The following is a 27,727-nucleotide window of genomic DNA, read 5'->3' as shown; positions in this document are numbered from 1 at the left end:
AGAAAAAAGCAGCCAGGCATCATGAGAGAGCCTGGCCCTCGTCATCCTCCTCTTCCTCAGCATCCTTCCTCCCTCCCGCCCCCGGGCCGGCTCCGCCCCGCCTCCCCCCCCGGGTACGCCGAGAGCCGGGTCCCCGCCGCGACTCGCCGCCCTCCGCGCTGACCCCGCGCATCCCATCCCGGGCAGGGGGTCACCGAGAGGCCGGGGCGCGCAGAGCCCAGCCCCGCCAGCCGCCGAGCCAGCAGCCCCGCTTAAATACCTCCGCACCCGCCTCCCCGAGCCGCACAGCTCGCCGGGCGAGGAGCCGACAAGAGGCAGCCTCCCGCCACCGCCACCGCCACCGCCACCGCCGGGGACCCGCGCTCGCGAACCGCTGCCGAGGAGCAGAGACAGGGCCGCCCCATGCCTGCGCACTTGCTGCAGGAGGAGGTAAGCGGGGCACCGGGGGTGCGGGTGCTTTGTCTTCCCTTCGCCCCTTCCTCCTTCGTCTCCGCGGCTCCGGCAGCGCTGCGCTGCTGCCGTCTTGGGAAAAACGGCCAGGGCACCCACGCGTGTCTGTGCGTGCACACACACGTCTGCACACGTGTGCGCGTGTGTCCCCTCTGCATCGCTTCTCAGTCGCGAGGGGAAGGTATTCAGGGCTAACTTAAGGCATCACCCAAGCCTCACGGGGAGCCCACGGGTGAAGCAGAGACATCCGCCTCTGAGATTATCTCCCTGGATCCTGTGCCCTCGGGTAGATTGAACAAAAAATACAGGTTTATCTTGAAAACACTCATCGAAGCAGGATTGTAAGGGCTGCTCAAGAGAGTCTTTTGTGCCAAGAGATCGTGGGGGTTTTGGTAATTATAGGACTGTAATTTTTTTTGTTTTCTTAATTAATTTTCTTTTTAATAAGAAAGGGGTTTCACTCACAGCATTTTTAAGCCCAATATTGCAGCAGGGAGCGTCTCTAGGACAGACGCAAGGTGAAAGCAGCTGGCTGCCCAGATGAAATGAATGACTGTGTCTGCATTGCCTGAGCCAAGCAAGCATACAATGGGGAGACTGCCCATTTTTGGCAGAAGAAGATCTGAATAACAGCCTGACACCAGGATGATGCATAGAGCTGTTGGATCTTTAAAGAATTTAATTTTTATTTTTGCTCCCTCCGGCAGTCACCCTTTGCCCAAGGGGAAGCAAGGACTTGATTCTGGTGTTTCTGCGCTCACCTTTTTATCCTTCCTCCTTCTGCCAATGCTGAGAAGTGGAGGTAAATCACAGCCCTGCTCTTTCCCTTTTGCCAGCACGCAAGGTCTCCCCTGGTCCTTTTGTGTAGGTGCCATGACCTTCCAGGGATGCTGTGATGTAAAGAACTTTACTCCTCTCCACTCCCAAAGTGGATGTCAAGGGCAGTGTGGTCAGACCACGTTTCATGGTTTTGGCATGTATTTTGGGTCATATCCTGGAGGCTGGAAAGAATCCTGTCCTTGGGTCATCTTGGGCATATTCAAATATACTGGACCCAAGATTCAATGCCCTGGGGCCCCTATGCTGTACCCAGCGTGGAGCCTTGGAGCTGCAGTTGGTTGTATAAGCTGGCTGGGTGCCAGGATTACCTATGGCATGTTCAGTGCTGGGGGTGTGGGGGTGTAGATGGGGAAACACATCTGTTCTGCAGATGAGAGCTGCAAAGTCACTCAGAAATGAGGGAGAGCTCATGAAAATGATTTAGCTGGTCTCCTCCCTCTCTCAGCCCTAGAGCCCAGATCAATCTCCATTCCATTTGCCTCGGCAGGAGCCACTATGGCCATAAGGGGATAAAAATCTTCTTTCTTTCCTCTTCATTTCCTCCATTTCTACCTAAATAGCTGCCCTCTCACCCTCCCTCGTCCCCCCATGCTCCTCCCTCCAAGTCTGTAACGGTGGAGCTGTTTCACAGCTACTTTATGGCCCTTCTGTTTCAAGGTTAGTTTACATGTGAGAAATCACCAGTTTCATTATACCAGTGTAATTCCAGCAGCATAGGTATGCTGGTAAAATTCCTCATGTGGCTACTACAACTCTGGAAGAAGAGATTTTTTTCCTCTCTGCTGTATTCTTTGCACTCTCCCTCCTCCTACTCTACCCCTGTGTAACTTTGACAGTGACATGAGCTATCATGGATGAGAAAAATGCAGCTCCAACCCCACATTCTTACTCTGGAAGCAGCATGTCCATATGGGGAGTGTTACCCGTCTAATTATACCACTAAATCTCTGTTGGGAATTTTTCTTGCATAGACAAGTCTTAGGTCTTTTTGGTAGATTATATTGCAGCCAAGAAAGAAAATTGTACCTTTCTGCCAAAATGCCAGATGAGAATATCTTAACACTTTGGAATGGGCAGGACTTTTCCTTGCCTAATCTGTGGGTTAGAAGCCATTTCTCATGGCTCTTTTTTGGCTCTCTAAATTCTCCAGTATCTGAGAGTATCATACCTCAAAATATTAAGTAGGAAAGCAGGCAGAGATAGCCTATAGACAGGATGCAGAGGAGCAGGTCCCAAGTTCAGCAGCTTGCCTGGGTTCAGTGAAAGCAGCAGGATACTTCGTGTCCAGGTTTTTTTCCTTTCTAACCTTTGATTCCAGAAGGAAAAACTTAAAGTGCTCCCTCTATAGGGATCATTTTACTTCCCAAATGTGGGGAATCTGTCAGCCTTGCCAGCTCCTCCCCATCGGAAGGTATGTCTGTAACCCTCTAGTTTCTACCCTTGGGAAAGGGAGGAGTTGGGGTGGCCACGTAAGCTGCCTGGCCTGATTTTAATGCCTCCCTCGGGAAACTAGGCTATGGCAGAATGGTGGTCTTCTACAAATCCAGGGTACCTAGGTGAGAATCTGCTGTTAATTCAGGATAGATTTCTATTGGAAAAGCTTTCCCAGTTTGACCATGCTCCCTCCTGCAGTCTCAGCTTTCCTGTTCCTGCTGGCTGACCTTTAGTGCCCCTTCACACGTGGAGGCAACAGTGCAGGCAGCAGAGGGATGTGTCTTTCAGGCAGGTTCCCGGGAGGCAAGGGGATGGGGGCGATGTGTGAGGGACACACCACTTGCATCCCACGTGCTTGGCACCCCCAGAGTTGAGCCCTGTGGGGCACCTGGGCTCAGGCCTGACAAAGGGCTGCGAGTACCAGCAAGCACGCGGCTGTCATGATGGAGATGGGAATTGGTGATTCAGAGTTCAGTGACCTGTCTCATTAGGGTCAGTCCTGCCTGCTCCTTTCGTCATGCATGCCTGATCCGGCAGGCTGTCACTCAGCCAGGGCAAACAAGCGTGTGCAAAGGGAATGTTGTGTCACACTTACAGAAGGAAGCCAGGAGCTGAGCTGAGCCAACTTGCTGCTTAAAACTTCCTCTCTACATGCTGATGGCCATGGCTCAGAGGATTGTCTTCCTGTGCCTCAGTTTGCCTGTGGGTGGGAAGCGGGAGAGGATAAGAGGCTTAGCAGCAGGCATGGGATAAGGAGTTATAGGTCTAACTGGAAGCACCTCACCTGACTGCTTCCATCCACTGATCTCCAAGGCCTTGCCACGTCCCAGCCTGGAAGGTGAGGCAGGGAAGATAAAGAGGCACCCCAGAGGAATCCTCCTGTGGGTCTTCCTGATGTTCCCCTCATGATCCCTAGCGGGGTGACCCAAAGAGGCAGGATATTGAACAGCCAAATGATTTATTATAAAATCGTTTCTGACCATATTTCTCTCCCATCTCTTTGTTCATTCACAAGATTTCCTTTATTGTTGTCTGGTTATGCATAAGCCCAGACCACAAACCCACCTGAAAACACCCACTAATCAAACTGAAAGAAAGTGAAAATCCTTGCAGTCTGCAAATGATCTCACCAAAGCCACTGGTGGAAAAGAGACTGGCTTTCAAGTGTTTTTCTTAACTTTCTGCACCCTATCTGCCATTCACCTCCTCTCACCAGAAAGACCAAGCCCCTGCCCTCTCAGGCCATGACCCCCTGTGGCCAGAGCAGGGCCTTCTTGGTGCCAAGGGCTCAGCTGGAAGAATGCAGCTTTCCAGGGAAACTACCGGCTATGTCTTCACACTGCCAGCCTAGATGCTTGTGTCTCTCTTTCTTGCATTGGTAACCACTAACTTCTTGTTTTGTTTCCTCTTTTTCCTTTCTTGAAAATATGTACTGTCACCTCTCCAAGGAGTTCTCCTCCACTTCCAGCACCACTGCTGTTGGCACTGTCACCTCCCGGGTGACCAGGAATGGGAATGCCGTTGTGGAGAAGAACTTACTCAACCATGAGGACTTGGCAGGAGATCGGGGCATGATAGATGACCTCTTTGATGAGACCTACCGGGAGAAAGAGGGCCCCAAGCCCCCCCTGCGATACGTCTGGAGGAATATCATCCTCATGAGCCTGCTGCACCTGGGGGCCATATTCGCGTTGACGCTGATACCATCTGCAAAGATCCAGACATTGGCATGGGGTAAGCACATTCCTCTATCTGTTTCTTGGCATCCACAAGCCCCAAATCCATTGAGTGGCATTGTTTCTTTCCTCCAGGCCCACAGACTTGGGGATGAGAAAGAAGGAAGCAGAGGTCTTCTGTTAGAAGAAGCTATTCAGCCAGCTTCGTAGCAAGATGTGGAAGGGCTTGCTAGTCTCTCTTGTAAGGTTGTACATGAGAGGGAAGGATTTGGCAGGGATTTGTCTTGGCTTCTCAAAGAACAGACATGATTCACAGACATTAGGCTTGGAAGTAGCCCACACCTGAATGTGCAACCACTTCCAGGGTGAAGCACAGAAAATGTTTGATGGAATACTATAACAATCCCAGAAAGTTAGGAAGAAAGATTCTAGCAAGAGCACTTTAAGGGGTAGCTGGGGAGGCAAGGTATAGGGCACCATTAGCCATGAGACTGCTGTCCAGAAATGACAACCATTCCCATCCGTACCAGGGGAGGGTAAATCCTGCAGAGTTGTCATATATGTGTGAGGGGAAAGAGAAAAAATACAATTGTGCCAAAGATAAAAGTCAGGAATTAAGTCTGAAGCTCAGATCTTTTATCATTCTTAAAAAAGCACAGATTAGCCGCCATCATCCCGGAACTAAGCGTGACAACTTTCAAAAAATAAATAAGCATCTCTCCAGGCAGCAAATTCCAGTGGAAAGCACAACCCAGCAGAAGGTAGCTAGGCAAAGCTCCACTTTCTCAGAGACCTTGCCCTGGGTAGGAACCAAACTTCTCCACTGACTGCTTGAAAGACATCTGGGCTTGGGGCCCACACTGCAGGGGAGCCTCGCTTTCCATGAGCCTTTGTGTGGACCCCTGGAGGAGTCCAGAAGCCAAACAGCTCCCAGTGGGGAAGTTGAGAGATTGCATCCAGCCCCTTGCCTCCCCGTGAAATACAGCATCCTGAAACGAAAAGCAACAGTCTAATTTGAGACCTGCTGACGTGGCTTTTGTTTTCAGTGGTACTCCTGCAAAGTGCTCAGCTGGGAGCAGCTTCCTGACCAGCCTGGCTGTGGATGGGACCTGGTGTGATCCACCTGGTCTGCCATGGTCTCAAAGAGGGTCCTCTTGTGGTTGTGTGCAACGAGCATTACAACTGAACAGGGAAGGAGATGGCTTCCTGGATGTCTTCCTGACTCTTCCCCCTGAACCTTATCAGCCTCTCACAGGCAGAGGCCTGGGGGGGATGAAGATCACTGGAGGCCACAGTCAGAGTTTGGCTACAGCATTTGCAAAAGCAGAGGCACTGTGCAGCCAGCATGGCCTTTCAGGGGGGCATTGTGAAAATGCTGGGCCTTTCCCTTGTGAAAACCTGACAGGCTGCATTTGTACCTGGACTGGCAGGGTTGGGCAGAACATGCAGCCTCAGAACAACCTTCGAGGAGCATTTCAGGGCTCTTGGTCCTGTTCTGTGTGTCCCATCCCTGAACTCTCAGCCACAGGCCAGGCAAGAACTGCTGGCTTCTCTCACTCACTGAGCTGTCAGCCTTGGTCTTCCAACCCCAGTCAAATACACTCAGGGCATTGGAGCATTGGGGCAAGCAGGAAGGAAAAAGTGAGTTTACTGGTTTCATTTCAAGCTGCTGAGATGCACTGTGATTTCCAAATCCATCTAACTCTTGTCCCTTGAGTTCCCTTGGGTCACTTAAGTGGGCTTGAGCATCTTCATCCAGAAGGTTAATGCTGTTTTGCATTCTGCTAAGTCCCAGCCTACCCCAAAATGGTCTCTGAGGCAACGACATGCCTCTTTGGGATGTCTGTATGGCATCCCATAGCATTTCATGTGAATCTTCCTAATTTTTTATCTGATGTCAGTCCTTCCTGCTCTCCTTGCTCAGTCACCTCTGATGTTAAGTGTCAGTTAATCTCCTGCCACTGTGAGGCACTGTGAGATCCCTTGGTGTCTTCTGGAGTGACATGCTGTGGGAATGGGAGAAGGACAGTGGGCTTGAAGGAACTGCACTGTTCTGGACTGGCAGAAGGTGCATCCTGCCTTACCAAAGCTGGAGTAGCTGCACAAAGCTTCCTGTCCTGCACCACTGTTCTGGGAAAGGACCACCCTTCATGGCACCTTGCAGCTGAGTCAAGGTTCCCCTATAGTCCATTCTTCTCCAGTGCTGTCTGAAACTGGGATCCTCTACAGGTCTTACCTGCTCCACAAGGCTCTTTGCTCCCTGCATTGCCCTTTTCTCAGCTCATATCTTTCTTTAGCACATAAAAGGTATCTGTGGCTGTCATGTCAGTGACTTGCTGTTATTTTCCCAGCACCTTCTGGTAGCAAGGAGGGGACTATAGTTCCCATTTTGCACACAAGGACAGCACAGCAGAGACTTATGTTGCTCCTGGCAGTACACCATGGTCTCATGGCAGAGCACCTCTACCAGTGGTAGCTCTGGAGCTGCTGGGGTCTTTGCTTGTTTCTTTGTTTGTTTTTCAGATCACTCCTTCCTTAGGCTGTGTACATATAATACAAAATTAACATGGCCCCAGATGTTCTCTGTTTGATGCAACAGGCAGCTGTGGTGCCTGGTAGCTCATCTACCTTCTATATTCTAAGGAGAAATCCCCTGCTTATACCCACTTCATCCAGGCCACCATCTCCTTGATGTTCCTGTCCCTCTGAAACCAGTTATATTGGTGACTGTTCTCTTTTGTTTTCATTTCCCTATGTGCTAATTCCTCTTTGTCTCTCAAGCTCTCCAGCCCTGCCTTCATCATTGTTTGCTGTTCTGCGTTGCTGTGTGCATTGTATCCCCTGATCTCTTTCTGGTACAGAGCTTCCCAGAACGAGCTCGGGTTGTTGATCAGGTGAGAGCTCACCATATCAAGAGCTCTCCGAGCCTTTCCAGCACGGGCTTTGTAGCTAGGTTCCCTTTTATATATTGCCTTCTCCACTGCACTTGTTAAAGTCTTGCGCAGTCTTTTCAAGGATCATGGGCAGATTTTACATAATTTACCAAATGGCAAAGAGACTGAGTCTGAAAGGGCAGGATGCAAAGGTGATTGACAGTTTCTTCTCTAATTGCTCAGATCCTCCCTTGGAAATGTGATTTGTGGGTAGTCTTCTTAGCCCTTGGGTGCAGCAGACTGACAACATTTGTTTTAACCCCTGTTGGCCTGGCAAACAGTGTCTGTAAAACAGTGATGGTTCCTCTCGACATGGTGCTCTGCCAACCCCTCAGTTCCCTGAAGTGCCAGCAGTGCTAGAAACATGGGTTGATAACATTTTTTGTTGCTGCTGTATCATCTTTGGACCAAGGTGAATCTTGCTGGATAATTTGGGCAATTCTGACACCCCGAAAATCTCAGCCAATACTACCCCCAGGAATGTGTCCAGGAAAGCGTTTACAGTTTTTTCAATACTTTCCCATCAAGACTGCTGCTGGCAACACCTTTCCGCTTAGTGTTCTCTCCAAGGCTTAACTAGCAGCTGGCGTGCTTCTCCTCCAAGTGTGGCAGGGAAGTTAGGTTTCAGTGACAGCAGCTCCTACTGCTCCTCCTAAACACTGTTCCCCTTACACAGCCTGCATGTTTCATTGCTCCTGGCATCTTCCTCCTGAGGATAGCAGGACTCACCTGCCTAGCAGGAACTGAACAGCAAGGAGCCCAAGGACACCTGCTTGAGCAGGAACACCTCTTCTTGTAAACATCATTGGTGTTGACTGCAAGTGACAATGCTTTTAGCACATTCCTGGCTTCCCATCATAACCTAGGGTCTGAATTTGGGCCTTAAAGAGGTAAAGGCTAGTGAGTCATAGACATGACTGAATCTGGAATGTTTTGTGTTTAATTTTTGTAGCACTGAGTGCTTATTACTGCCAGTGGTCATAATTCTTTGTATTCCAATTGAATGGGTCACTGGGAATATCACCTGTGAGTTGACAATCTTTTGGATCTGGTATAGTTCAAAGCATGGTGTGGAAGATGACTGAATCTTCAGCTGAAGGACTCCCTAAGTCCTTCAGTCTGGGGCAGCATCACAGGGCAGCTGTGCTGAAAATTTGTGCTACTTTATTTCACCTTCTCTACTATCTTTCCAATTGAATTCCTAGTGGATGATCTTGGAGGAGTTTTTCTTCTTCCCTGTGAGATGTTGATTCCCTGCCTATGCAACAGTCATCACTGTACCTGTTTGCAGGGATGAACCCTCTGAATCATTAGGGTGCTGGATTCTTCTGTATTCCACAAGGCTTTTCAATCTTACTGTCTATATCCTGTCATTGTCACAACAACTCCTAGGGATGGCTGATGGAGCTAATTGTCTCCAGGTAGGGTTTGGGTCTCTGTGGGGCTGGTGCCATGTATGCATAAACAGAATCAGCTCCTTTCCCACAGAAAGTGTCTGACCCTTAGATAAACTACAGCTTCTGTATATGGGCAAGAGGCCAGACATCAGAGGATTATAATTAGAGAGTTGTGACCTTTGTAGCAACCTGGGACGTAGCTCCAAGAGAAGTCAACATGAGCTGCTGAGGTACATGGGCTTTGGATGAAGGCTGGGACTGTCCTATACCAGAGCACCTGAAAGCAGTGGGTACTCTTTCAAATTTTTGACAGAAGCTTCCAGGCAAGGCTACCCAAAAGCAAGTACTGGGTTGTCTGGGTTTTGGGTCTGCTGGTGTCCCCACATCTCTTTGGTGATTCCTTGTGCTTGCTGATAACATCTTTGTTGCTGATGTCATCTTTTCCCAGCAGGGATATCCACAGGCAAATTCTGAGAACTGCCTGTATAAAAGAGATACAAATGAGCTTCCTTCCTGCAAAGCTTAAATACAACAGTCCTCAGCCAGAGTCATCTTTCCAGAGGCCTCTTTTACCAAAAAAATTCCCAGTCAGCATGTGAGGGTTCACTAGGCAGGGAAAGCTGAAAAGTCAGGGTTATCAATAGGGCCTCTACTCACCTAACCTGGCATTTACTTTCTTGTGCTATTGAAGATCATGAAAGATCGCATTTCTGTCCCCAGTGCCCCACTAATCCATGGGGCCTGCTTGCCTGGACAGATGGGCTCTTTACCTAGCAAGCTGCCCCCACACATCCATTGCAAGGTGATGTTGTTTATCGTGGACTCTCTGTCTGGTGCTATCTGTGGTGATAGGGACTGATTTACAATGAGTCTTAAATAAAATTAACAGGTAACTGGCCATGATTTGGTTCATAACTTTCAAGTCAGCATCCTGGAACTGGGTAAGACCTTCAAGGTCTTATGAGCAAGGCCAAAGGGAGACCTGAACCAGATGCCCTGTTTCAGCATCCTTCCCTTTTCCCCTTCCAGGTTTGGACAACTTTGTGAGCTTTGCTCAGCTCTTTTGTGTCTTGCAAAGGCTGGATCCTTCTGCATTTGCATGCATTTTAATCCCTCTTCATGCCCTGTAAATCATCTATGACCAGTGACTGCTTGGCTCTTCTGAGAGACCGCAGAGGTGCTGGGAGACATGAGGCACAGGGGTGGTGGTTCAAGGCTTGCACTGCAGGCAGGGAAACCATGGGAGAAGATGAAGATGGGGAGTCACGGTCAGATTAGCAGACAGGGAAGGTGGTGCAGGGGAAGGTGGTGCAGCGGGATGGAAGTGAAAAGGGTTTGGGCAAGTTTAAGGGGACAGAAGAGGAAGTTAAATCAGCTGAGGTGGACTTTTAGTGGATGAGAGATTAGGCTGGGAATGTAGAAAAACAAAAAGGAGGTGACAGAAGGAAGAGGGAACAGGAGATGATAGGAAATAGCCTGGATTACTTTGAAGGAAAGAACAGGGCAGAGCCTTGCACACGTCTCAGATCTCTGATTCCAGACAAGTTTCTGGCAGAGTGTCTAGTTTTCTGGTTCAAAATAAGCTTGATTAGAGCCATTTGGTAGGACTGAATGGTATTGTCAAGCATACCAGCAATTCCTATCCATGGGCTTTCGTGTAAGAATAAGGAACTCTTTTCGTGATTGACGCAATTGGCTGAAATCTGCAGGTTTATACCAAGGAAAGAGTTTCCCCTGGGGAACTGGTAAGAAGGCATCTCTTCCCACGGGGGACTGAAGGTGGATCGATTAACCTATTCACAGATGCTCACCCTTCCTTCTTTGTGTCTGAGCCTGCAGGGCAAACCGCCTGTTGATTGCTCTCTTTCTGCCAGACTTCCTGACCCTTCCTTCCTAGAGGAAGAGTTAATTTTCAGAACCAATTTTCTCCTTACCCTAGCTTCCTAGTGGCCTTTTCTCCATTTTATTTCTAGAATCAGATGTTGGAGGTTCCAGGAGGACAAGCAGGAACACACAGATCAGGGCAGATATGAACACATGACATATTTGGAGAGGGCTGTGGTTTTTTACTAGCTGCCAGAGAGGCAAGGAATTCCTTCTGCCCTGTGTGGAGAGGGAACACATGAAGCAGTCTCAAAGCTCAGCTGAGCCCAGCAATGTCTGCCTCTGCCACAGGCACGATTTGCAATGAGTTGTTGGCCTTGGAGTTTCCTTCTGTAAAAGCTCCAGGACTTGAGGGGGGGAATTAAAAAGACCCTGGGAACAGGAGCCTCTGGGCAGATTTTAAGTCAGTGGTGGAGCTGAAGGTGAAGCCCAGGTTTTACTGGGATGCTAGGTTAGATCTTTTCCTAGCCAGCTTTTGCTCAGAAAGGGAGTAGAAGAGAAGCCTAAACCTGGGCTTGAGCTGTCCCCCTGAAGAATGGTAAGATCATCTACCATTTCTAGGTGAAAATAATGTAAAAGAGATTTACTGAGGAGTGGTGAGACAGGAAAACAAGAGCCTGGATTTGGGTGAGAGGAAAGGGGAAGTTATTCCCTCATAGACAGCAGCGTTTTTACCACAGGGCTTTATGGAAGCAGCTACTTTATACAATTTTGACTATCCTGCCCCCTGACAGATGGCACTCTGCTGAAGAACCAACCCTTGTGCAAAGGTTTCTAAGGGGGAGCCTCCTTGCATGTCAGAGATGAAGAGGTGAAGTGATTTGGCCCACACTGTTTAGGATATCTGTGTTAGCTTGGGCATTCTCACATTGAGTTTTATAGACCCAATCTGTGCTTTCCATGAATTCCTCTCTTGTTTATACAGCTTTGAGGAACGGGCCTGCCTTTGTGTTGCTCTACCTGAAACTTTGCTGAAGGGTGATTTGCTCTAACTGCTCCAATACTTTCTTTTCCTCTCTAGCCGTTCTGTGTTTCCTGCTGAGTGCTCTGGGAATCACAGCTGGATCTCACCGCCTCTGGAGTCATCGGTCCTACAAAGCCACACTGCCCCTGCGGATCTTCCTGACTATTGCAAACTCCATGGCCTTCCAGGTAAGAACTTCCTCAGTGTGCCACTGGTCGTCAGAAGGAAGTGCTCCCATGAATTTCTGTCTCAGATATGGGACACAATCTGATTAAGAGGTTCCTCTCTCCTCCTACCTCCTGTTAGGAAAAAGCCTGCCCTTTCCATCTAATGCTGCAGTGCTAGAGTCTGTCTCATTGTCTTTACCTTGTCCTATCAGAGGTTGACTCTGAGATGAACCCAGTGGGAAGAGGACTATTGGCCAAGACTAGGGATAGGAAAGCTCTCCAAAGCAGGAATGTACCTTTCCCTCAAGGTGTGGTCTCCCTGTGCTTGCACCAAGTGTTCTCCTGGTGTTGCCTCACTCTCCTCTTGATGTGTGGCTGAAAAGGGGGAAAAGATCTGCAAAGCCCAGGGAGCCAGGCTGTAAAATTTAGTGCTGCATGAAGACCAAGAACTTGTTGAGATTATGCAGTTTAGGGGGGTGTTCCTCAGATTCAGAAGAGTGATATTTAGGAATAATCATGTTATAAGTCACACCACTGGCTTCCAGAGAGTTGTCCCACGTCAGTGATATTTTAAGGAGAGAAGGGTTGGGCCCATTCAGAGTGGCTCAAGTGACTGCAGGCAACTGTTAAGCACCTTGGGATAGTGCCTTGCCTATCAGAGAGCAATAACCTGAGGATATTGCTTAACCACTGTGAGGGCACTTCACAGTCCACAAAGAAAACAAAACTGGAAATCCGTAGAAGTCAGAGTGAAAACCCAGATTGGCATGGCAGAGAAAATCCTGGTGGTCTCTCAGGTTTGCAGCTGTGAGGCAGCCCTAACAACATTCCATCCTCCAGCTGTACTGAAAGGACTTCATACAGGCTTGATTGTCTGTGGGAAGTACTTGGGAGGGTGGCAGAATGCAGCACTTTCTGCTAGAGGAAGGTGAACAGAAAAGTATAAATGCTCTGCCCTTAAGTAATACTCCAGAGGATATAACTTCATTACATGTAATCAGAACAGGGTGGGGATGTTTTTTTTTTTACCTTGAAAAGCTTCCTAAAACACCACTGAGTTCCTTCTTGTCTGTTAGTATCAAACCAGAGTCTTTCATGCGGAAGAGGAAGGACCAAGCTGCTCATTCCAGCTCGTGGTCCAGCACTCAGCAAGGCAACGGGATGGGTTGCTGTGTATTGGCTAGTCCTGTACAAAGACCATCTTTCACAGGGTTATAGGGCAGAGGGAGAAAGAATTTGCTGAGCTATTGCTGTAGGGGATAGGAATAGACAAAGATGAGAGACAGACAAATATTTCAGCTTCAATAGGACCTAATCCAAAGTTTTATTGAAAATTCAGTACCGTTCCCCATGGATTTTTTTTTAATAGTTACTTTCAATGAGATCAAGAGAAGGTTTATGTTGAATTTATCTCACTCCTATTAGTGGTAGAAGAGAAGATCAGTAACTTTTTAGGTCAGGGAACTCTATAGACTATCTTATCTTAGGTCCTCCAGACCTGTTGGCTGCTCAGAGACCTGTGGCTTGTAATTTCAGAGATTTTGGGGATTCTGCCTCTAATTGGGTTTTCTACCCACAAGACCTGGCAGCTGCACAGCAAAAGCTCTCCTGGTTATAGCCTGTAGCTGGAAACTCCCAAGGAAGAAGGCATTCTCCTTGGCTTTGCTTGCTGTTCTCAGAAAGTCATAATTTTCGATCAGGTTGCAGTTAGAGGTGATCCCAAAATAAGATCTGTAGAAAAGTTAATGTGCCAGAGTTTGGGTCAAGATACTGATTTTTCAGCTTTGAGACTCCTGATTTGTGGTGGATGAGGTGAAACTGTGCTCCAGCTGTGGTACATGATCTCTTTCCAAATTTGTGCCTCCTGCCTCCAGCAAGATGGGGAAAACCTTCCCGTATGTGCAAACCCAAGTTGTCTGTCAATTTTCAGGCTGGGCTTTCTCATGTTATGTGATGCTCTGTAGGGTCTGGAATGTGAAAGAGACTTTTTGGTCACAGGTGAAACACTTCCAGCATAGGTATTAGTTGAGTTTGTCTGCTTATTAGATAAGGAGGGCAGCTGGGCCACCCTCTTCTGGGGGAACACCGAATGACCAAGCTCTGGCTAACACCAGTGAGGGCTGGTGATACTTAGAGGTGGATTTGGCTGGAAAGAAGACAGTAGTTCCCAGTATTTGGAAACAAGTGAGAGTTTAATCCTGGCCCATGTCTATCACTGCTTTCTTGCATGGCCTGCAGGTAAATCATTTTATCTCAGTTGAAGGAGGAGTGATTACAACATTTGAGGGGGATTTGAGGAGTTGTGTTTCTGCTACCGGCTCCCTGTGTGGACAAGTCCCTTAGTCTTTTGAAGCAAGAAATAGGGATGGTTATGCCATTTCCTTACCTTCAAAGTGTTTTCAGGAAAAGTCCTATGTACTCAGGAGATTAAGGAATCTCTTGTGTAATACAGGTAATAGAGGCATGCTTGTATCTCTGTTTCATGTTTTCTAGGATGGTGTAACACATGGCTTTAAGCTCCTCTAAATCTTAATACAAAGGAATGATCACGGGCTTACTAAAATCTATTCTTAAAACTGGCCAAAACAATCATTTCTTAATACAAATGATAACAGTGTTGACGTTTTCCAAACTGTATTGATTTTGCTGCTTAAATAGAACAGTTATGGGGTTGAAGAGAGGTATTTTTGAGAAATGCCATTGAAATGGTGTGTTTGTTCTCTTTCTAAAGAGGGGCCTTAATGTTAAGACTGTTTGATTTCCAATGTAAAAAAAAAAAAGTTTAAAAAAACCCTCGCCCCCCTTTTGCAGTGCTGCAGCTGCCAGGTCTTGCGGGTAGAAAACCCATCTAGAGGCAGAATCCCCAAGTTAAACATCTGATTTGGCAATCTCAGGAAAAGCAAGGCAGGATGACCTATGGAAAATGTCAGGTGAAGGGAAGGGGCAGGTCAATCAGTTCCAGCTGGCACTGTGTAGGGATAAGGACAAGAGACAACAGGAGCTGAGCATGTGAGGGAGGAACACTGACCATCCAATGAGGGCTGGCTGCTGCAGGGGTGGGGAATCAATCAGAGCTGGTGATGCTGTGGGTGATATGCAAACAAAAGTCTGAAGTAGCCAATTGAAAAGCAGAGATGAGACAGCCCATCAAAGCACCAGGGCTTCAGAGAAAGTTGGAGTGGTGGAACAAAGAAGACCCAACCTTTGTTTTAAAGGCTAGAAACCCCAAACCCTAACAAAAGACAATATGACTGATGTTATGGTCTTGACTGAGTTTGGTCATGACGAACTGAACTCCACATGACTGAGTTCAGGTCAATAGGATTTAGGCATCTAAATGTTTTAGGCCTTTTAGTAAGTTGAAGGGAACATCTCCAACCCTGGCCCTAAGTTTTCACTCCTGTTGCCTTGCAGAATGACATCTATGAGTGGGTCCGAGACCACCGTGTCCATCACAAGTTCTCCGAGACGGATGCGGACCCACACAATGCCATGCGGGGGTTCTTCTTCTCCCACATTGGGTGGCTGCTGGTGCGCAAGCACCCGGACGTCATCGAGAAGGGCCAGAAGCTGGACCTGAGCGACATAAAGGCTGACAAAGTGGTGATGTTCCAGCGCAGGTGAGCGGTGGAGCCAGCCCGGGTGCAGAGCCATGTGGGATGGACCCCGCAAATTGGCTGGCGATCCCAAATGCCTTTGATGGATCATGAGGGGATTGAAGGCATCATGTGAGAAATGTGACTCTTCAGGATGCCCAAGGCTTTGCTGTGGGATGAACTGTGAGAAATGAGCTGTGCCTGTCCTATAGGAAGTATTTAGAAGCTAATGCTACCACTAGCCCTCCCACACCCCTCTCTCTGCCTACGCTGTAGCATCTTGACAGCAGTGGGCTGAGCTTCCCACTATGAAGCACATCCACTCTTGCTTGCCCCACAGGCCAGCTGCTGCTTTGGCTGGCCCAGAGCCCACACGTGGGTGCCTCTAAAGCCATCCTTAGTGATGGTGTTGTTCCAGGCCATGTCTGTGCCCCTCTTCTGTCAGTCTTCTGGAAACAGTGTGGTGAAAGAAGGGTTGAAAATGAAGATGTGAGAGGGGCAGTAACCAGGAAGGAGAGTATTGATTCACTGGTGCCTCTTGGATGGAGTGTCTCTCAGCTGTCTAGGAGGCAATCCTATCACCAGGGCTGCAGGGATGGAAGACTGAACCCATATAGTAACCAACTTAAATAAGGAGGTTCCTAGTTCAGTTCCAGACTGATTTTTCTTGTGAGTCATCAGAGTGGTTCAGCTTCCTCTACTCTTGTCCTTCTAGTATGAGAGAGCCCACATCCTCATCTGTTTGATGGTGCAAGTGCCCTTTGCTTGTACCTTGTTGGTGGGGTGTATTGATAGGCAGAGCCAAGTCTGCAAGAGGAGTTTGAGCACTGGGCCAGAACCAGAGAATGGACCTTCTGTGGGACTGTGGAAGGTCGGGTATTCTGGGGTTGCCTTTATGGGGACAACTTAGCTGAGAAGCAAATGAAAGATGAGGCCAAAAGCAGCAGCTGGTGTCCAGAGTTATGGTGATGGGAACATTGTTTTGTTCATGTGTGAGGAGAGCAGGATTTATTTTGAGTTTTTTGCCTGATGTTAGGACTTGGGAGTCTCCAGGCATGGCTTCTGCGCATCCAGGGCAAAAGATACAAGGCTCAGGAGTGAGGCATTTCTGCATTTGATTTTCCCTATATAGCTGAACATGAATCCTCCAAATGGAGGACTGAATCAGCCCTTCCTGTCCTGTCTCTACCACTGAACACCTTTCTCCTGGTCCCTTCCTTTCCAGATACTACAAGCCCTCAGTGGTGTTGCTGTGTTTCACGCTGCCTACTGTAGTGCCCTGGTACTTCTGGGATGAATCTCTCGTCATCAGCTTCTTCATTCCAGCCATCCTGCGCTACACCATAGGGCTCAATGCCACTTGGCTAGTGAACAGTGCTGCTCACATGTTCGGCAACCGGCCGTATGATCAGAACATCAACCCACGGGAGAATCCCCTGGTCAGCTTGGGGGCCCTAGGTACGTTCAGCATCTCTGTCTTTTGCTGTGGGTGGACTGTAGAGCAGGGACTGCCCCTTGGGGCTGCAACTGCTTCTAGGAATTTCTGTGAATCCAGGTGTCTCCATTTCCCCTTCCAGCCTTTGCATCTGGATGTGTTTCCCAAGCTGGCCAGTGAGTACATAAGGGCAGTGGGGTTATCAGCTCCCACCAGACTCTTTCCAGGCAGGAAAGGACTCTGCTACAGTTAGCACCTTCTTATCTGAATGCCAATATTTTATTTAGCCTGCTCCAAGGTCTTTCTGCCACATTCACCAGACTGAAAAATGTGTGCTGCAGTCACTGCACATCTATCTGAGATTTGTCAACTTGAAAACCAGCAGAAGCACATTTTGACATGTTCTCAGGGTACCTGGTGATTTCAGGACTACTTGAGGATGAGACAAGCTAGATGCTCTCATGTGTTCCTGAAGTTTTGAAGACCTAGGAAAGTACATCCCAGGATCAGCAGTTGCCCTTATCTGTTCTCACAAGCCCAAATCCTCAGCTGGTTTGCATCATTGTATGTCACTGGGGCTTCACTGATTTCTACCACTGAAGGATCTGCTCATGGACTTTTAGTAGGGAGGGATTTGAACTGCAGAGAGTCAGGGGGTAGGAGTCGAGGCAATATCTTTGACAGGGTGAGTGCTGAAGCCAGTGTTGACAGTGTCCAGAGCAGGTGGTGGCTGACTGGGGTAGATTTGCTTAGTAGAAGCGGGTCTGCATTTTTCTCATCTGGAAATGCCCCTTGGATTTGGCATTAGGACTGCCAGTGTCAGAGGAGTATTGATTGGCCTGTTTTGTTGGGGACTTGCTGCTGGTCTAGCTGGTAGATTCTAAACCAATTCTAGAAGATTTCTCATGGTGGCAGGGGAAAAGCCACTAGGATTGTTCTGGTGTTTTGGTGCAGTCGGGGAGCCAGACCTTTCTCAGTTCCTTGCCACAGACTTGTTTTTCCCAAAAGTACCAAAAATTCTTTATGACTGTCATTGCCTCATTTGGGACAGACCTGGCATGCTGGATCACACCCAGATGAGATGGGGTAGATTGTAGAAAGGTAAAATTGGTCTGAGAGGAGAGAGGAGCCTGGACTCAATCCACAGCCTGTTACAGGAATGTGGTGCTTTGGGCCAAGATAAAGGGTTCATCACCTAGAGCTTTGCAACATCCTCTCCCTGGTTGTGTTTTTCAGGAGAAGGCTTCCACAACTACCACCACACCTTCCCCTACGACTACTCCACCAGTGAGTTTGGCTGGCGGTTCAACTTAACCACAGCTTTCATTGACCTCATGTGCCTGCTGGGGCTGGCCAGCGATCGCAAGAAGGTCTCCAAGGAGGTCATTCTGGCTCGGAAAATGCGGACTGGAGATGGGAGTCACAAGAGTGGCTGAGTTCCTGCTCCCTTTCACACACACACATCCACACCTCTCCTTCCTCCTTTTTTCTCCCTTTCTCCCTTCCTGACCCCTCCAAACACGCTGGACAAAGGTTTAATGTTCTGTTTACTAACTACTGAATAATGCTACCAGTTTGCTTAAGATAATGAGTTTTAACGCCCCCCTCCCACACTGTATTTTACGTGATGTATTTAAGATCTAGGACTCTGCCTTTATAACGCCAGGCCACCCCTTCCCTTCCCTCCTTTTCCTTTCTGTTTTTTCTCTCCAGCCCCTCTAACCTGCTTTACATTGTCCCAGTCTCTCCCTGGCAGAGAAGCTGGTAGGAAGTGGCCTGGGGAGGCCTATTGCAGCTGGCTATGTGCCATTTAGTTAAGGGAAGCCTGTACCAGCCAGATGAAGAGTAGAGCCAAAGTCAGTGACCCTCTCCCCACCACCTTCCCCCCAAAATTCCTGCCTCTGTCCCTCCTCCTTTCTCAAGGGCTGCTGACTGACGTGACATGGCTAAACATGACTCCTTGGGAAAAGCAGCCCCATCCCCTTCTCTTGCCATCAGAAAGAGAGTTGTCTCTTTCCAATACATCTCTTTGGAAGTGTTCTCTCCTGCTCCCCACCACATAGCCCCTTTGGATGAGGAGAGAACAGTGCCCAAACTCTTTCAGAGCTCCAGCCAGATTCACTAGCGGTGGGGGATGTGGTAGCAGCAGTGGGCACTGGAGAGAGAGCGCTGGTGGCCTTAATTCCTACTCCCTCTGGTGTCACAGCCTCCCTCCCTGCACTACCCACTGTGTCCTGTGCCACGAGGGTCTGAAGGTAGAGCATGGCTCTGGGCTCCATGGCCTTTTTGGAGAGCCGCAGTGAAGAGGAGGGCAGATGGAGGGGTGTGCCACTGGCTGCCAAGGGGTGGCACCAGCCTGGAGTGTTTGTTCACCTCTACTGCTGAGATTTTTGCTGGCAAATAGGACTTTGCCAAAATGGAGAGGAGGAGAAGGATGTAAACCAAAGCTCCACCTCTTGAGTTAAGCTGCTTTGTGTGTTGGAGGAACAGGGTCCCTGCTGGGTGGCAGGCAGATGTGCATGCCTGCCCTGCAGATCCACATCCTGTGCTGGGCACAGGGATGGGACAAGGGAGCACCTGCAAGTGCAGGGAGGAGTGAGGGTGTCCATAGGAGCAGGTCTTTTCATCCTCGGGGGCTCCACTCAACAAGTGCCTGAGAAACACCAATGTGGGGCCAGGTGGCACAGGAGGCTCAAGGAAGTTGCCAGTGTGAGCTACCTCTGGCCTTTCCAGCCAAGGGTCCACTGTGTTGGTTTGCCATTCCCTGCTGCTCAGAGGGAGTGGGAAGGAGAGGCAAAAACAGTTCCTTGTTAATTCCTTATCTTGCCTCCCAGCCCCCTTGGCGAGCCACCTTGGCACTTTGCTCCCTCGCCAGCGAGACAGGCAGTGAGGGCGGCTGAGCCTGTAGAAAGGTCAGTTACATCACTGAGCCGATGTGGGCACGCAGCGTGTGCTGGGGAAAAAAGTCCATGCGGGTGTTGTTTCCTGCAACTTTCAGAGACCAGCTTGAGTTCAGGCGGTCAGTTAGGTTCTGGATGTCATGGCCTCAAGCCCCTCACTGGGCTGAATGTGCTTTTTTCCCCCCTTAACTCTCCCTATTATTATTAATTTTTAGTAGTAGTAGTAGTTGTAGCAATAGTATTGTTTTTGTTGCTTAAATGCATCAATTGGAGCTGGAGGAAAGCACAAGAGGTAGCCAGAATGAAGTGGTATTGGAGTGGGGTTTGCAGGATCTCCCTTATTCAGGCAGGCCAGGGAGGGCAGAGATGGAGTGGATGCCAACTTCCTCGCCTCAGCTCTGCCATGTAGCAGCCAGGGACGCTTCATGGGAGCGAATCTCTGCAGCTTTGCTTCCTTCTGCTGCTGTGAAACTCACCAGGAGCCAGGACAGCTCTGTGATGTTCCCCTTAACAAGAACACACTTGTTACTCAGAAAATAAGTCCTTCTTCTTACCTTCCCCTCCCTGCCACCACCATGACCTTGTTATTGCTCAGCAATGGGACCCTTCAAGGTTTTGAGCCATCTGGAGTGATGTGGACTTTAGCCAAGAGGAACAAGGAGAAACGGAGCAGAGAGTCCTTCAGCTCCTGGTTTCAGGAAACAGTGTCCTTACTGCTCTGAGGCTCTTGACTGCCTGGGTGCTAGCTGGGGCAAAGGAGGTTGTGGTTAGAGCTGTATCCTACCATTAAAAAAAAAAAAGAAAAAGCCTTCCAAAAAGAGAGAAACAGTGTTAGCTCTGTAATTGCGGGCTAACTTCACTCTAGACTAAACCCCTCTGAACTCGTGGAAGTCCCTAGAGAGGATGAATTTGCTACAGTCAGTAATTTGAAAGGGGTGGGGGGAAGGGAGAAGGGGAGAATGACTTCCTTGCTCCTGGTGCCCTTAAGGTGTAGAGTGATATACCCTACAGTAGAGATGCATGCTGTGAAATACTGCAATATTTCACATCCTCTCAGCAGAGAAGCAGGGCTTGACATCAAGGGTTCCTTTCAAATTTCAAGTGCTGATTTGGGTCCAGACTCTGGAATTAGAGTGGAAATTGAGGAGCAGTAACCAAACAGTCCTGGTGTTTGTCCAGTCACTTTAAAGGTAGATTGGCAAATATCTCTGGGTGCCTTAAATCTTTCTTTAATATACATAGAAGTATTGACAGCTATTTGCCATATTTTTTTTCCTGAATTATGAACATTTGAGGGGTTTCTTAATTATTTAATTGCCTACATTGAACTGTGGGTGCAGGTGATTTTGAATGTATTTGAGTTAGAATTTTTGTTAGATTAAGAAACAGATACAACACTTCAATTAGAATTTTGTTTGATATATATATATATACACACCTATAAATATATATATATATTTTTGGTGGCATGTTTGTATCCTGGACGCATCGTCTGTATGTTTAGCTTAAATGAGTCTGTGAAAGGTGGAAGCAGAGAATGCAGCAGTGCGACCTCACAGCTAAAGCATCTGGGACCTGTTTCCAGTTTAGCAATTCGTTCACTGCGTGATTTGGGACAAAGTCACTTAAAAACTCTCTGTGCCTCAGTTTCCCTATCTGTAACAGGGAGTTATGCCCTGCCACCCAGAGGTGTGGTGAGGCTCGCTGCTGATCAGCCAAGCAGAGGAAGTACCACACACACCACTGCTGGCAGAAGCATGGACTGGTTTGTTTTCCAAAACCATTCCCAGCCCCGCTGGTATTGTGAAGAGCAGATGTCCAAGTGTTGGATGATCAGGGAAGGATTGGAAAGTTGAATCTGCACATTGTCTAAGCTCTGTCACTGTTGAAATGTGAGTAGGATACGATTTTTCACAGCCTAGGGATTTCTGCATAGTAGTATCTCTGTTTTGTGTACTGGAAAAGAAAAAAAAATTTTTTGAAATAATTTCTACTAATATGGAAACAGACATCTGGTTGTGCTGATCTGAAATTTTATTTGTTCATAATAAAAATGATAAATGTTACTTTAAAACTTGCTGGACTGATGACACAGTGGGCTGGGCTTGGTAAAGCACACAATGTCCATCAGAATGGGGAATGCTGTGCATTACTGTTTCCAAACCCTCCTCCCTTCCAGGAGAAGCAGGAAAAAAACTCTGGCTCTTTAAGCACCATGAATGAGTGGATTATAATGGCTTTCATACTCCAGCACAGGCCAGGCAGGCACACCCCGCCAAGGCTGCCCCTGCGCCCGGGGTTACTGCAGGTTAATTCATGCCGGGGCCCCTTGCCAGGGCCTTGCGGCTGGTGGATACACATGCAGCACAACACGTAATACTGGGAGCCACTCTCCTGTCAGGCGGGTTCGTCAACCTCAGTGAGGGGAATTTTCCTTATGCGAGAGCGAGAGCGCATCTGCGCTATCCCCACCCCTTTTGCAGCTGGAGGGAAGTGAAAGGCGAAGGGGGAAATCCCCTGACCAAATCTCACTTTAATTGATAGTAGCTTCCCTGCTCACCCGAATGCCTTTAAACATCCAATCAGAGTGGCGAATAAGGCCATGTCCGCATGTCACCAGCCTGCTCCATGCACGAGCGGGCAGAGGGGATGGCCTTATTTGTGGCAACTTTGCCACCTGCAGCACACAGGTATCCCTGGTCCAGCTCGTGTTCGCTGGCACCATCGGGCCCTTGCAGCTGGCATGCTGAATTCCTTGGCAAAACAGGCCCACACTTTGGTTTCCAGCTGCAGCTACTGCTGCTGGAACGCCTTTGGGTGGGAAGACCAGAGCCAGTGCACCGCAAACTGAAGCACCGGGGAGAGTGTAGGATCGAGGGAGGGAGAAGAGGGTTACTCCAGAGGAAGGTCGAGGCTCTTCCAGCAGCTGTGTTCTTCCCCCTGGAGGTGTATGACCAGCCTAACCAATTTGATGTGTGGCTGCTCTGAGCTGTGGGAAAAAGTAAACTAAATGCTCCTGCTCATCAGCTGGTCACAGAAGTACATCTCCGAAAGTGACAGAGAGGTGTTGCTTCTGATAATTGGTGTGCTTTTGATCCCAGCTATGTCAGCACAGGCCCTCCTAAAACAAGGGAAACAAAAGGCAAATCTTCAAACCTCATGATTATTCAGCCAAACCTAAAAATAAAGTTAATGATCCCTCTGTCTGGATTTCATAAGTGCAACTCCAATCTCGGCCTCTCCCTCTTCGTTAAAGACTGTTACTAAATCCCCTGCCCCAAATACATTTTCTTATCCTATCAAGCCCTTCAGCAGTGCCAGCTCAGCATTTTTAGTTCATTGTCTGGAAGTGTTTCACGCATTATTATTCCCGGTAATTAATTACATATTTCCCATGTAATCTGTGAATTTGGGTTGCAATTCCAGCGCACACGAACTTTGCTCCTCTCAAGGTTTCCCACCCACCAGGGAAGGGGAAGGAATGAAAGAGTTAATATACCAGCCAGCTCTGCTGGGTAGGAGAGGACAGGCAAACAAGTGCCTACTTGTTCAGACCCAAGGGAGGGACAGCAGGGAGGGCTGCAGGCTGTCAGGGGAGGGTTTGCTGCATCTTCTTGCTCTGAACACAACATGCAGAAGATACCAGTGTGGTCTTTAGGGGAGACAAGGTTATAGCTGCAATCCTCTCCCCAGAGCTGGGATGCAGTGACCACATCTGTGAGCAGCCCAATCGTATTCAGCCCAGGACCCTGGGAGAGGACCCGGGAGCTTGTCCTAGAGAGTCCCACCGGGAGCTGCTCAGGAGCAGGGCTGAGTACCAGCCCTGCACTGAACCATAGGCTCCCACAACAGTGAGAAACCAGCAGCTGCTGCTGACCCTTTGTGAGGGGCCAGGACTCCAGGAAGGCTGTGGGGAGCGAACAAAGTCCTAGGAGAGCACGTGGAGGAGATGGCACCACAGCAACCCTGTACAGCAGACGGACAGATGGGGTGGCATTTGCTGAATGCACAGCCCACTCGCCTCAGCCCCTGACAGACCTCTTCTCCCGGGCAGCCCCGGTGGGCAGCGCTCCGGCCACGGCTGCCACGGCCAGCAGCGGGGCTGTGGGTGCAGCACATCCCCCAGGAGGGCGAGATGCCCCCGGGCTGTGGCCGGGGAGGCCGTGCCCGGCCGTGCCCCTCGCTCGGCGGCCGGGGGAGAACGGAGCCCTCCGCCCTGAGCCCGAGCCCGAGCCCGAGCCCGAGCCCGAGCCCCCGCCCCGGGCACGGGCACGGCCACAACCGGCTGACGGCGCACGGCCTGGATCGAGGGGAACACCCGCAGTGGGCTGGGCTTCCCCGGGGGTTACTGCCGGTCACCCCCGGCCCGCACCGCGTGTGCACAACAGCCCACGGCGCCTGACCGAGCCGGGCCAATCCCGCCGCGCCGCCCTGCCCCGGCCCGGCCCCGTTCCGTGCCCCAGCTCGCCTTTGGACTTTCTCAAAAAAGCGTCAGATGCTGGAGTCGTGGGAAATGCGAGCACTTCAACTTGCGTTTAAAAATGAGCTCCGGTTTTAGCTTTAAAAAGACTGTTGTATAAAAGTATAAAAGAAACCCAGGACGCAAAAAAAAAAAAAAAAATCGTAATTCAGTATGCGTGTAGACACACATAGTCATACGGAAATATGTACACATAACATACATAAACAACACACAGGTATCAATCATAAAGGAGTATACTTGGGAGGGAGGGTTGAAAATACGATTTTCACCCATATAAATGTTAGCTGTGTTGTAATCTTGTCATTTTGTGACTGTGACTCTATATAGAAAGTTGGCATTACATAAAAATAATCGAGTCCTTACTTGGAATTCTTAACTGAAAAAAGCAACTTGTAAAACTGTGTCTTTTATTATTTTTTTAAACTGCATGGAAAGATACAGCGCTTTGCAGAACAAATAGTATTTCATAATAGAAACCATGGTGACGACAGCTCTTACACGCCACTTTGGCTTCGTAACAAATGCAGCTGCTTGTTTTACATTTTTTTTTTTTTTAGTTTTCCTAAAATAGCTTTTTATGAAACTCTGGTCTTTATCACTCAAATAGAAGAAATGCCTATCCCTTTTGGAAATGCCTGTGACCTTCAGGCACTTTATATGCTGACTAAGTGAAGTTGTCATTTTGAAAAAATTATCCTAAATACTTCTTCCTTCATCTACAGAGATGTCTGACATTCTGTCACATTTACACAGTTATATAAAATTAAATGTTTCTAAGCTAATCACACAATTCTGGTAACTCTGGCCATGTGATTTTTAACATGCAAAACAGGAGGAGACATGCAATCATAATATTGCTCTTCTTCCCTGTCTTTTTTAGATGCCTAATTAAATACTGGTGATTCAAATATCACACATTTTACTACCATTTTATCATCTAAGATAGATTTGCGCTACCCTGGATCCCAAAGAAACTACGTTTTGATACATTGTTCTTGGGTGAGCACTGGTAAGTGCATCATCATAAACCCAAGATAATTAATTTTAAAGACCGTGACTGAGGCCAAGATGTTTTCTCACCTCAAAGAGGTGATGGAGCATCAGGCTGCCCTACACTCACCTGCCCACTATCCCCCTTCAGCCAAAAGTCTTTTAAGATGATTTAGAATTCAGGTGTCTCTTCTCACAGGGCAAAGATGGTGGGGGCAGGTTTCAACTAACTTCAGCAATTTTAAACACGTATGAAATCCACTCTGGTTAAATAAGCATCCTCCAGTCAAGGGAGACAGGGAGGCGGTTCCCACAGTGACTCACAGCAGTAATCTGAGATACCTGTTTTAGAAAAGGGTGAATCATCTGCTGGTGGTGCATTTGTAACTTCTATATACAGACACCTGGACTGGTTTCTGGATGCCTGTCTTCTAGATCATGAGTTTGGTGCAATGAGTTCCACACCTGGATTTTAATGAGGAGAGCCCTCAATTCTAAGCATGGGCTCTGAGTGCTCACAGTGAGAAACATGTCATCTGGTGGCTTTGGTCGGAGAGTAAGCTTCCTACTTTGAAGCTAAGGGGTTCAAAATGCCCCCAGAACTACTGGAAATTTGAAACTGGAAATTTTTAGATGCACTTGACATATAAGAGCACTTTTATTTTTTCATAGTGGAGGTGATAAACTTCTGGAAATTGTTTCCATAGGATGTCATGGCAGCAGACAGCACCGACAGGTTCACCAAGCATTAAGGGAGCCTCACAGTAAACAAAGTCTATAACCAGACAGTAAAAGCAGAGATGTGCCCTCTGACACAAAAACACCAAAGATCTGTGGGCACAGGCCTGAGTGGAGCAGACCTCAAACAGCCTCAAACAGCTTGCAAGCTCTCTGTCAACAGCCTCTCTGGTTGCCACTGATGGAAAATATGACATGTCAGGCAGGTACAGCAGGATGAGGAATAGTTGCCAGTAGTTACCCTGCTCTGAATTCTGCTCTTGTGATGGCCCCTGTTGCAGCATAGGACACAGAGGGCTGGAATCACAGCCCCAGGATCCTACCCAGCTTTGGAAGCAGCACTCCTACTCCTCCATGTCATTCCTTCCAGATCTTCCAGTTCTCTTCACCAGGCTTTGTTTTTAATACTCCAAGCCTCTGAGAAGGTCAGCCATCAAACTATCAAGATGTTTGACAGCACACAGTAAATATTGAATCATTGGGAATGAAGCTCATAACTGAGTATGCCATCTTGAGTAACAAGCCCATCTCAAACTCATAAATGAATATGTTCTTTGGACTAATGACCACATAACATGCTGGGATTGATGCCGTGGGATACACTGCAGACACATGAGAGTTTTCAGGAAATATCAAAGCTCTTTAGAACAGTTAGTAACAATGCACTAGCATTATTTTAATATTTGTGTGGGATTTATTTTCTGCGTTTATGAGATTTTTCTTTGTCTCTAGTCTCTCCAATTCCAGTTAAGCTGAGTCACATGCAGGCAGAGCATAAGAGGTTGTAATAGAAGAGCATCAAAAATGGAAATATTTGTTTCACAACTAGCTTTCATTTGGACTCAGAAAAGTGAAAAATTAAAGGAAAAACTTTACAAACTTTTTGGATTTGTCTGAAAACAGACAAAAATCTCCCAGCTGATTATTCATGAGGCAGTTCTCTTTTTCAGCCTTAACAGTGTTTGCTTTCCTTTGTCTTTGATTCGACTCCTTCCCTTCCACATAATATATCCCTTCCACATGATCACTACCTTTGCACACGAACACAGCTGAGAAGTCTTCTCCAAGCAACACATAGAAGCATTTTATTTTGAAAATGCCCAAACCAGAACATTTTAAAACAGCCAGAACATTTTTTCTCTTCTAAGATGATATTTCTGGTTTCAGGCAATGTTTCAATTATGATGACCACATTTTCTGCTGGCAAGTGGCCCCCTCAGTGGAATTTAGCCAGTCACAAGGATGATGCAATTTTATACCCGTTGGGCTGGGCCAGCCTGGAGTCCAAATCACTACTAATGAATTTCTTTGGTTCTCCTGTTGGCTTCTTATGTGATGCTGTGCAGGCTTCTTAATCCTCCAGGAATCTGGCCAAATGCTGCTTTCCTCCTTCACAGGTTTTCTGCTGTGCTCTATGGATAGAAGACTTCATGTTCCACATCTAGCACAGGGAAGCCAGAGCATGGTTAGGGATGTTATAACACAAACAGCACAACATCTTAGAAATTTTCCATCTTACTGCTTTATTTAGACTTCAGCCATTCCTGTTTCTGTGAAGTTCACAAGGCAGGTCTTCAGCCATCCCTCAATCTTTGAGGAAAACCAGACCATAGTATCCCATCCTTTGCTACTGCAGAAACCCTTGCCATAACCAAACTCCTGTACAATGAGAGACACTGAAGCATTGAAACTAAAGCACCCTCTTTCAGGAGGTGCATGCACAGGTTTGTCTCTCAAGAGATTCAAATTAGTTCAGATTGCAGATTTAAATACATAATGCTTAATGATTGATGAGTTGAGGTGCAGCTCTCCTAGCTTGTTCTATGCCTGCATCTTTATC

At 48.1% G+C, this 27,727-nt stretch overlaps 1 protein-coding gene across 1 annotated transcript; it reads left to right on the top strand.

Moving 5' to 3' along the window:
• The first annotated feature begins 284 nt into the window (after positions 1 to 284).
• On the top strand, positions 285 to 21,750 carry SCD (stearoyl-CoA desaturase). Its single transcript, XM_017807127.1, has 6 exons — positions 285 to 429; positions 4,173 to 4,458; positions 11,636 to 11,766; positions 15,160 to 15,365; positions 16,567 to 16,799; positions 18,013 to 21,750. The coding sequence occupies exons 1-6, from the start codon at positions 403 to 405 to the stop codon at positions 18,210 to 18,212; spliced, it is 1,083 nt and encodes a 360-aa protein (XP_017662616.1). The 5' UTR covers positions 285 to 402; the 3' UTR covers positions 18,213 to 21,750.
• Positions 21,751 to 27,727: the final 5,977 nt, after the last annotated feature.

The sequence above is a fragment of the Lepidothrix coronata genome, unplaced genomic scaffold (genome assembly GCF_001604755.1).
Source record: "Lepidothrix coronata isolate B3197 unplaced genomic scaffold, Lepidothrix_coronata-1.0 Scaffold17, whole genome shotgun sequence".
Taxonomy (NCBI): Eukaryota; Metazoa; Chordata; class Aves; order Passeriformes; family Pipridae; genus Lepidothrix; species Lepidothrix coronata.
This window is presented reverse-complemented; position numbering and strand designations above follow the sequence as displayed.

What these genes read in the sequence shown, in the direction of transcription:
- SCD (XM_017807127.1), top strand. Translation starts at nt 403, where the DNA reads ATGCCTGCGCACTTGCTGCAGGAGGAG. An exon ending in GATCCAGACATTGGCATGGG is followed by an intron (nt 4,459 to 11,635) that starts GTAAGCACATTC and finishes TTTCCTCTCTAG; the next exon opens with CCGTTCTGTGTTTCCTGCTG. An exon ending in GTGGTGATGTTCCAGCGCAG is followed by an intron (nt 15,366 to 16,566) that starts GTGAGCGGTGGA and finishes CTTCCTTTCCAG; the next exon opens with ATACTACAAGCCCTCAGTGG.